Source organism: Fulmarus glacialis, unplaced genomic scaffold, assembly GCF_000690835.1.
Source record: "Fulmarus glacialis isolate BGI_N327 unplaced genomic scaffold, ASM69083v1 scaffold43222, whole genome shotgun sequence".
NCBI classification, from domain to species: Eukaryota; Metazoa; Chordata; class Aves; order Procellariiformes; family Procellariidae; genus Fulmarus; species Fulmarus glacialis.
In genome coordinates this window covers 47,796-58,645 of record NW_009197986.1, presented here as the reverse complement: position 1 = coordinate 58,645, position 10,850 = coordinate 47,796, and the positions used below count along the sequence as shown (strand labels likewise).

General features: G+C 39.8%; 1 protein-coding gene across 1 annotated transcript in view; it reads right to left on the bottom strand.

Moving 5' to 3' along the window:
- Positions 1-747: 747 nt before the first annotated feature.
- The window catches only part of PDE1A (phosphodiesterase 1A, calmodulin-dependent), a 48,120-nt gene continuing 38,017 nt past the window's right edge, over positions 748-10,850 (bottom strand). The window contains exons 12-16 of the mRNA XM_009572753.1: positions 10,199-10,319; positions 7,342-7,526; positions 3,344-3,381; positions 1,991-2,090; positions 748-1,019 (exon numbers count right to left, since the gene is read on the bottom strand). Of these exons, the coding sequence (XP_009571048.1) occupies positions 748-1,019; positions 1,991-2,090; positions 3,344-3,381; positions 7,342-7,526; positions 10,199-10,319 (716 nt within the window). The remainder of the gene's footprint in view (positions 1,020-1,990; positions 2,091-3,343; positions 3,382-7,341; positions 7,527-10,198; positions 10,320-10,850) is intronic.

Sequence of the window (10,850 nt, the reverse complement as noted above, 5' to 3'; positions counted from 1 at the left end):
GGGGGGGGGTCAGTTAGGCACTGAACAGCTTAAGGATTATCATATCCATTCAGATAAAGGCAGACAGAAGCATGTTGTGCAGTGCAGTGAACTCAGGGTATGTGTTGTTATTGCTACTGGATTTGCTCTCTCTGTTTTAACTTGGTAAAAGTGCCTGGAGCCAGGCCTGTTTACATATTTTCAACTGTTTGGTATTGTTTTCTTTACAAGAACCCAAGTGTTATTCAGCAAAATTTGTGTGAGTTCATCTGTAAAACAAATGGCTTCTCCTAACTGGTCTGTTAGGGGTGACTCCACCTTATCCCTCTCTTCTGTACTTCCACGGCGTTTCTGAACTCCTGCCTTAAATCACCGTCCTTCGTGAGAAGCAATGATGGCGTTTGATATATAAACATGGGAGAGGTGGCGTCTTTCTTCGCTTGTGTTTAGGCTGGGCTGTTGGCAAAATAATTGTAATGCATTGTTTTGTTTGGAAAACTGGCAGGAGAAATAAGGCAATAGCCAAATTTCAGAATAGTTGAAAAATTCTGGTACAGGATCTACATCTGCATCTACAGAAAATGTATTAACTAGTGAAGGTGACTTCTTTCCTTTCCCCTTTTCTCCAGATACTACTCTTCTTTCATTAAGTCACCTTTTTTTTGGCTTAATAAGTCACTGAAAATTGAAGCGAGTTCTTTTAAGTTCTTTTTTTTTTATTGGCTGGAATGAATGCGAGCACTGAATTCCTGTCAGCCCAATGAAGGACTAAACTGTCCACGAAACACTAAACCTGTCACACGGCTCAGTCTCTAGCACCGTGCTGTAGGACTCTGCTCTCCACAGTTGCTGCTGCTGCAGAAGCTCTGGTGAGTCTGCATTATCAAGTACAATACTGATTTCCACCAGCTCAGCTACGTTACTGCCTGTGTATGTAGCAACACTTTCAGGACATGGTCTGCTAAGTGATGAGGAAGCTTTTCTACATTTTGGTACTTTCTCTTCTGTGTATGTCCATCGACTTCCTTTTCCTGGCCTTTCTGTAATAAGAAACAGAGCATTCAACTATTATAATCTGCACAGTACAGGGCTTATAAGATACCTTTTTGTCTCCAGCAACTGCACCACTTGACCATATACTGACTTAACAAGAGTGGAGAGGAAAAAGCCAGGTGTAAGCAGAACATCTCGAATCAGCTAATGGCAGTGACTGCCACAGCGCTAAACCCCAGTAAAGCAAATGTCCGCTGAATCACATTGCTATTTTCACTGGCTGTGTTGAAAATAAGCTACAATAACTGACCCTTACAGAAAGGCATAATGACATTGAAGTATTAAGAATTAACAAACTACTGAATTAGAGAGGAAAGCTGTTCATCTTCACTAAGAATTAAATTATTTGAGGAATCTGTAATGAAGAACGCTGCTGGATGTTATGGTCTCTCTGTGTATACTACCACAAACTTTGACTTCTAGGCTTGTCTGCCTTCTTTTTTACTGGAAAACAAAATTCCACGAAGCAATGACAAAAGACCAAAACCGGGACAACATGGGAAGGAACTGCACCTTTCTAAAAGACATGTTCTCACATCAGCCATTTTAAAGAGAAGAGGAAGAGATCAGTAATAAGCATCAAAACTTTGCAGAAAACGAGAGAACAGATCCCGGTGCCTCTGGGGCTCCCAAGTAAGTTTAAAGACATGTCCAAGAGTTCCCAAACAACCATGATTTTTCCCAACCAACCTGCCATTTTCAAACCCAAGAATACATTGCAGCAACCCACAGAGTTATCTAGACATTGATTCCTTCCACTTTCAACTCCTCACACAAATTTCATCACAGATATAGGAGTATATAAAACCATTGCAAACCACGTAATCCAGTGGCACTTGATGTCACAGCATTACGACATATAAAGAAAGTAGCAAAGGCTTAATTAGCTATCAAAACTTTCTACTAAAAGATTTGGTTAAAAATAATTTGTGAGTTTATGGTTTCCTAGGGTGGCTACCTCCACCTTTTACTTCTCTTTTGCTGTTTAGCTGTAAGCACAGGGGCTTGAACGTTGGGACTTTTGGGACAGGGCAAGGGAGGGACATGCTGCTTGGAGCCTACTAGAGGGAAAAGGTGGTTTAAGTCATGCAGTTTGTCATGCGCAGAGGTGGGCCAGCTCTCTGGTGTGTACTCCAGGGGCATATAAAACCGGTTCCATTACCAGGTTCAGTTATCATTCCTTAGACTGTGATTTACCAGCTACTGCCGATACAGAATGTTTCTCGCTACTCTTAGCGCAACCCATTCGTTGGACTTCTTCAGACCATGATGAAAAATTCTCCTTTTCCCACTGTTCTTAACACTTTTCTGGATTAGCTCAAAAACTGCTTATGACCTAAACGTTTTAGCACTGCAATTAAAATCACTGTCACTAGTCCTACATGGGACTCCTTTAGCCCTCTGAATTTATTTTTCTCCAACAGATTAAAACAGTCCATTAGAGTAGATTTCATGTGCCAAACTGTCAGTCGGTTTCTGTGACTGTCACACACGTCCTCCCACAGCCCGCCCTTCCTAGCGGCTGCTAAATCACATTAACATGCTATCAGATCATCACTCTCAGATTTTCGCATTTCAACAGCTGCTACTCTCTTCTTATTAGTAAGTCTGCAGAGAAAATCTTTCAGACAAAATGGAACCGAACCCTGTGGTTATTGTGACTGGAAGTGTGCAGGACTGAAAGTGCCTGAGGGGGGCCTGCAGGTACCATGCAGAGGTCTTTCAGAAGAGACATTTGTTATTCAAAGTTGCTGCACGGGGTGGGGGGGGGAAAAAAGCTGATCTCTACTCCAAAGATGCAATAGTTGTCATTTTTTCATATTTTTACTATCAAAATTAAGCACAGAACAGTGCAAGACTGTCGTTCAGCCTCACATATTTTTCATCCCATCCCGATGCGGTCAGTCATCCCAGACATACACCTTCGAGCCGAGCAGCACAGTGCACTGCCAAAAGGTGTTGAGGAGGACAAGGTTTCTCACTGATCACATTCCATACAAATAATGCAACCTTTGGTCAGGTCCTGTAACAGTTAGTTCTTCAGAAGAGTTACATAAGCATAAAATGGGAACAAGTAACACTGCTGTTGTTTTATCCTGGAGATGAACAACGGTGGCATGCTTCGGTGATGGGCCCCTTGCACTGGCAGCTGGACCCTTGGTCTGTATGCTGCATTCCTTCACGTTATTATACAACCTGCGGTGAGTGTCCTAAGCTGTCTGTCTGTGCCTCTTTTTGCTTACGATGACGTCTAGTGAACAGATGGTAAGCATGATTACTAGTCCATACTCTTTTACTCTGTTAAGAGTACCTGAGCTTGCCAACCATTGACCGACTTGATTAGTAAATCTTTAGAACATTTTTATAGAAAAAAAAAAAGCATGAAGGAATAAACATTGTAGGCATAAGCAATAAACATTGTATTTTTAAAATATTAAATCATTGTGTTACAATTTCTCTATGTTCTAAGGAGAAGTGCATCACGAAGGATCTTACATGATATTTAAATCTTTCCCAACAAGTTGTGTGTTTCTTACAGCTTTCTCGGTAGGTCAATAACTTCCAGACCTTAAAATCCATTTAGCAAACATTTTCTCTACTGAAACAACCTCTCAGACTCATCTGAGCATCTTTACTGTCTATTTGCTACAACCGCCACGATTGCAAATAGCAGCAGCCATCACCGCTATGTGTTGAAAAAAGCACAGGATGGAATGGTCTCTTTATCACTATGTTGAGTTGAACAAAGACAGATTATCTGGTGATTAGGGGTTTGGAATATTAATTAAACATCAAGGCTTTCAAATTAGAATCCCAGATGTTTGATCATTATGGTAATTCCCTGTTAGCAGCATTCCCTGAAAGGCCTGAGAAACATTCCTCTAATTCTCCAGTGGTGAAAGGTTGAGGACCCTTAGGCTATCGAGCACTGAGCTCCTCTGCATCAATTATACAAGACATGGCCTTTTTAGCAAAATGGAGCCATCTTATTTAGTGAGCCTTCTGTTAAGAAAGCTCTCAGAAAGAGAGTCTTTCTGCTAAGAAAGCTGTCTAGGTAGATAACCGCTTTCCTTACTAACACAGCCTTTCCAAAACAAAGCACACTGTTCCTTGCACAAGCTGCTTGCCCTGAGTCAAGTCTCAGCAGCAACTACCTTTTCAGGGAGGGGTAGCACCAGCAGCTGGGCCTGCTACATCTCCAGGAAAGCTGCCCTGTCAACAGCACTGTCAGTGTGTCTTGGTCTCCTGCTCTGGCCTGTCTAGGCATAGGAGTCAGACCATCCTCCTCAGCCCTCGCTCACTTCTGGCTGAACTGCCTTCCAACCAGTGCTACCTGTGTAGCCTTATCCTGACAAGGTGAGAAGCTGGAACAAGGTCAAGTCATGCTCAGGAAATCATACGGATTGTCACTAGTTTCCGTTCTATGTTACTTGTGCATCTGTATTACTACATTTTATAGAGACAACTTCTCCTGAGCCCGCGAATTAATCTGGGAACAACGTCTAGTGTTTGTGGAGCCCACTGACAAGAATGCAGATGGTTCTTTTAACAGTACAAGTACTGTTTGTCATAGTCAGCTCAGGAAGCCAGCCTGCTTACTGTCATGGCGTACTGCCCTCATACACGTGATCTTCTCAGTGCACTCAGCTCTGCACTTTGTCGTAAATTATCCAGCTAGGAATAATGATAGCAATAACAAAACTCCTTTCGTCTGGCAGTGATTTACCCCTGGTATTTCTTCCCTCAGTACATGCTTCTATGAATACATAACATATGAATAAAACAAAACTTCATACATATGCTCAGAGCAACCTAAAGACTTTTCATCAAGCAATAGAGTCAGAGAAGGTAACAGGAGATCCAGACAGGACGGAACAAATTACCTGAAGTTCAGGGTCTCAGGTTATTCACTTACAAGCTTAGTCAAACTTGAGTGCAATCTGAAAGGAATTTCAAGTGGAAAGGGGATGTATTTCAATATTTTTCATTCTTTGCTAGATGCTAATTTTGCACAGTCTGGTTAAGCATTTTTAGCCTTTGCAGGGTGCAGCTTCAGAGCAGATATACTGCTGATCTGGACCAGTTGGGGAACATTCCTTCTCCCATTATGTGACAAGGAACTTATGTGCTACCTCAGTGCTCTATAGAGGGCTATGTTCACTTAGTGAAAACTTCTTTTCCAGCAGCCCTCAGTGCCCACATAGAAAGTAAGTGCCCACACATTGCTTGCAAAAAATGCAAAATACCTTAACTTTCACAAAACCTATATAATCCCCCCACAGCTTTTATTAAAAAAATTACTATCTGTGTACTAACAAAATATAAATCTGTACTTAAAAGTATTTGCACTATTCACAAGGTCACTCTAGATTCTAACCAGGCACCCTGAAGTTCTCCATGCCATGTTCCAGTCAACTGCAGATGTTGCTGCAAGTAGTCTCTTTATGGCCGCAGTTTTCTATAAATCTCTTCCTTGCTCTCACAGAGGTTTTGCAAAACAGATTCAGTCACAATCACACACAGAGCAGATATTGTTCATCAAGCTCTGGCCTCAACACCAGCTATTTCCACTTACCCATCAGTTTTCCTAATGTGCATTCTACTGTAATTCCATAACTCTGTCCAGGAAATACTTAGACATACTTAATTAGTCAAGTTGATGGAAGAAAAGAAGGGCATCCTAGAATATGGACAACTACAATCTCAACAAAGTCCATGGAGTCTTGAACATTAACAGCTCTGTTTTTCACAGCAGAAAGCATGCCCAGTGTAAACTGGATCTTGCTGGGCCTCACATTAATATTGACTGTATAGAGAAACACTTCTTAAATCTCTTGCTGTGAGAAGCTTTGTGTTTTCAATGGCTGTCAACAGCCCAGTAAAACTGGGCTAAATTTATAGAGCACTACAAAGCATTGGAACTGAAGAGGAAATTATGTTTTTGATAACACTGTACACCTCCAAAACAATATACCAAAAAGACAATGTACCAAAATCAAACTGGTTAGTTAGCTGTAACTGGAAATGGCAAACTTCCAGATAGCAAGTTCTCCATTCTTCTATATTGAAGGACCTTGCATGTAGGGCTGCTTGATTACTGCAGGCTGTAGCTAAGTGGTCCTGGGCACCCTGATGGCCTGCTACTACTACTGATCATCGCAAATTACCAGCTTTGTCCTTTCGACCAGCCAGTATTAGTTGGACAATACCAAAAGAGGCAATCGATCATATGAAGCTGCTCATGAAGAAGAGACAATATTAGTTAAATCTCCTCCTCAGCTGCCCCTTCTACCTAACTCTCAAGTCATTGTCACAATTGATTATGGAAGCTTGTTCTTACTTAATATTCTCCTAACAAGAATATTCATTCGCAGTTAAGCACTAAATGAGATTTTAGCACTGTTCAGCCATGTTTTTCTTTCTTGTCTGACACCTCTTTGAGAAAAAAGATGCTGCTTTGGATGACGGGATGAAAGACAAGGCTGGCACTGGGTTCCAGGATACCATTCCCTGTAGTCAGTATCAGGTCACGTACAGCGAGACCAGGCCCAGCAGTGAAACACTATACTGAAATATTCCATGTGCTTACTGGGAAACAACAAATGCCATTCACTTAACTTGGATCAAGGTTATAAATTGTGTTCAACAATTATCACAAATCATTTCACTCAAATAACTGTAACCCCAGACAATTTTCAGGTATGGCTTATGAACTAAGATGCTTGATGCAGGTTTGGCTTTATTAACTATCAACCGGCAAATGAAGAGTCACTTTTTCCCTTGTTTGGGTCTAATACATGCTGTGATTGCCCAAATCTTTAGATCCACTGAGTCATTTAAATAATTGCCTAGAGCATAGTCCCAAGAAGCCTGCGGTACTGAATTTTGTTCCATACAGTGGGGAACAAGTAACATTTCCAATAGCAAAGTACAACTTCTACATTTCTTAAGAATTGTGGCAGCACATACTACTTTGAATTGTTGATTTTGGCATTTAAAGCAGATGTCAGTATCAGTTATGATTAAATGTGCAAGAATGCACATTTCTAAACCAGACCTCTAAAGATAAGCTGAGCAGCACAGAGCCTTATTGTACAGGCATAAGATTTCCTCTCATCCCCTGACCACCTACATCTCTTTATACATCCTGGGAGAGCAAAACAGGACCATCTAAACAAACATTAAGACATAAAATATATGAATACAAGACAACTATGTATTTTTATAGGTTGAAGGAAATTAAAAAACGAAAGTAGAGGAGATCTTAGGTCGTAACCTATAAAAACATTCCACCTTAGTATATCATACCTTCTACTGCTAATTCTTTCCATCTTTCTTTGTTTGCTTGAATGATCTTCATCAAGTTGTCCTTAAAGCTCGTTAGGTCTACAGTTGCTAGAGAATTTTCTGTGTGAGGCCCTCCATCACTTGTACTTTTAAAACTGGGTCGTCTTTGTGCTTCAGCATTGCTTACTGTTCCCAAACTGTTTTGGCTACAGAAGGGAAAAACCCCTAAATTATTAACACAGTCAAGCAATTTTAATAATACACAAACAGTTAATTTGAATCAAATTCCTTAGGACCTACATGCAATCACTAACTCGAAATAATAGTTTTCACCAAAGAGTGCCTAAGATGGTGTCTAAGGCATGGACCTGTTGGAGCAGGTCCAGAGGAGGGCCACAAAAATGATCAGAGGGATGGAACGCCTCTCCTATGAAGAAAGGCTGAGAGAGTTGGGGTTATTCAGCCTGGAGAAGAGGTGGCTTCGGGGAGACCTTATTGCGGTCTTTCAGTACTTAAAGGGGGCTTATAAGAAAGATGGGGACAAACTTTTTAGCAGGGCCTGTTGCGACAGGACAGGGGGTAATGGTTTTAAACTAAAAGAGGGTAGATTTAGACTAGATGTAAGGAAGAAATTTTTTACAATGAAGGTGCTGAAACACTGAACAGCTGCCCAGAGAGGTGGTAGATGCCCCATCCCCATTCAAGATCGGGTTGGACAGGGCTCTGAGCAACCTGATCTAGTTGAAGATGTCCCTGCCCATGGCAGGGGGGTTGGACTAGATGACCTTTAAAGGTCCCTTCCAGTCTAAACTATTCTATGATTCTATGAAGATATAAAACATTTCTTCAACTCATGAAGCTGTAACCTGTGACCGATTCTTACCGACCTTTTTCAGGGAATTCTTGAAAAAAATGTGACAGCTGAAAATACATAACTTGTAAGTCAGTTCTTGAAAGAATGTTTATGTAGTCATTTTGGAGCAACTTCTTAGCTATGTTTTCGAACAGTGAATGCTACCTTTGGGGCTCACAGGAAAGACATCTGATTGTTATTTGTTGACCCATTTGAAAAAAGCAAGACACAAAAGTATATGACAGGCAAGTAAATTCAGCTTCAGCTGAAAATCCTCTTCAAGGTACATGCCTTCAAGTGTAGTCAAAGCAGGATTTAGTACAGTGGCTTTAAAATCCACTTAAGAGCTACTGTAGCTACCTTACATGTAAGGTAAGGTAGAAGTCAAATTGATTATTTGTATGTGAATATGCAGATCCATGTAAAGGTGGGAAAAAAAGAATGAATTCTCTTCGTTTCCTAGGATTAAAAAATCAGACCTATTTTTGGCCTTGTACAGGTAATTATGCCATACCGGGTTTTGTTTACTCAATTATGCTGCATAGTTTATCTCATTGGTACCAAAGACAAATGTTAATATGCATACAAATGGATTTCCATTAATCAGAAAGTATAGTTGCAGTGAACATATCAGCGAGAACTGCACAAGAAGAGTTAACTGTAATTTCCACGTGCTCCAGAGATGTTCAGTGGGATAGAATGGAAAGAACAGGCTATAATTCTAATGTTTTCCAGGCACCACAGGGAATGTCACACCATATACTCATGGCATCCAGCCAGTAGTGTTTGTGCAACTCTGCTGGCTCAGACATTTCTGTATCATGCTATAGGCTCTCCACTCTCTTCGTAAGTGTAGCTCTTGATTCCATACCAAGAAAAAATCCCTTTATCCTCCACCTCACATGAGGAAGTTTTGCTGGGTCATAAGCCTTTGTTCATCTACCACTCAGTCATGAACATCAACTGAAAATGAAACCTGGAGCTACTAATTATTTGCAGCTGCTAATCACTAATTTCTGAAGAAGTGAGTAGGTAAACAAGTTTGTTATCAATAATGCCTTAGTTTAGCACTGTTCCCCTCAACACTAAGAATGCTGTCATAAATACCTACTTCTAGTAACTTCTACTTATTTCTAGTAACCGAAATACATGTAAACTCATGATCAGAAAAGAGCTAGGTTCATCATTTTGCTACTAAAATCTAACTAATGCACAGCAAATGAAAAATTGCCCTACAGAGTTATCGTATTAGTAGCCTCAATTAAAGCTCAAATTACAGGTTTAAAATGAAAAAAAATGTGGTAACGGAGGCAATATTTGTAAAAGCAGCATCTGATTATTGAATGATGCTTTCAGCATGGAGTCACTCAGATAACACTGTCTGTCATAGCTAGTTTGTTTTATAAACAACTTCTATCACGATGCAAAAATCAAGAGCTTGATGGGCAACCCCCCCCTGCATCTTACTTATACTGTATTTAGATCTCTCAAGTGGAATGTAAGTGGAATCAATTTTGTCTCAAGTGTATATATCAAATAACACTAAAATAGAAAGGTGAAGAAGGAAAGTGACCTACAGCATAATAAAAACCAGAAAAAAACCTGAAACCACTTTCACTACCTCCACGGCCCATTGTCTGTCAGAAAGCAAAGAATGGCTTTTGGTACTGTCAATTAAAATTATACGGAAAATGGCTAAAGATAAGAGAACTAGGAACTTCAATAATCTATTGCAAAGATTATAGTCAAAGGAAAAAAAATTGTCATTAGATATGCTGTAGAAAATCTACTTTATATTTTACACGCATGTATTCTGCTCGTTATTGTGTTTTTGCCTTTTTATGTGCACGATCGTCCACAGTCAATGGAGTAATAGCATATTGCAAATACAACATAGCACCACATGGTGGCAATACTGTACAGCTATTTTTGTTACTTTTCCAAGTGTTAAAATTGCGATAATTCTGAGAATGACATTATTATGTTAGTTTATGTTCGTTCAATAACTAAGCAGTGTATTCATACCTGGGTGTCCCAAATGCAGGACTTTCAGATTTTGACGCTTCCTCTATAAGAGGCATAACAATTTTCTCCATTGAGTCCGTAAGAAGAGAAAATGTTGGTTCTACTATGAAATCAATGAAACCTAAAAAAGAAAAAGAGAGAAAATCAGATTTTACACTTTCACAGCTCTCAAATCTAAAAATAAATACTTGATATCAGGCTGATTTTCTGACTGTAGTCCTGATCCAATATACTAGATACCACTAGTATAATCTTGAGGAAAAAAGCACAGCTAAAGACAAAAACACCTGAAGCTGTACAGATATAAATAGATATTAATAATTATAGCTTTTCATTCCTTTTTTTTGTAAATTTTATGCACTGCAGAACACATCTATCATTTGAAATGAATATTAGTTATTGAATAGAAGGGAAGCTACAGTTGAGCCAAGGGGCTAGAAGTCATACTGTTTCTTTTACCATTCAGATCTTCTTGCCAAGTAGTTAATATTTCAAACTGCTGTTTATTATTCTGTGGAGGTAAAGTGTTATTTCACAGTGTGTAGGAGTGTTCTGTCAAATCAGTGAAGAGAACAAGTAATATCCTTAGGAGACAGGATTCATCCCACAGTTCTGAGATGTCATCTCTGAACAATGTCTTTTACATTTTAAA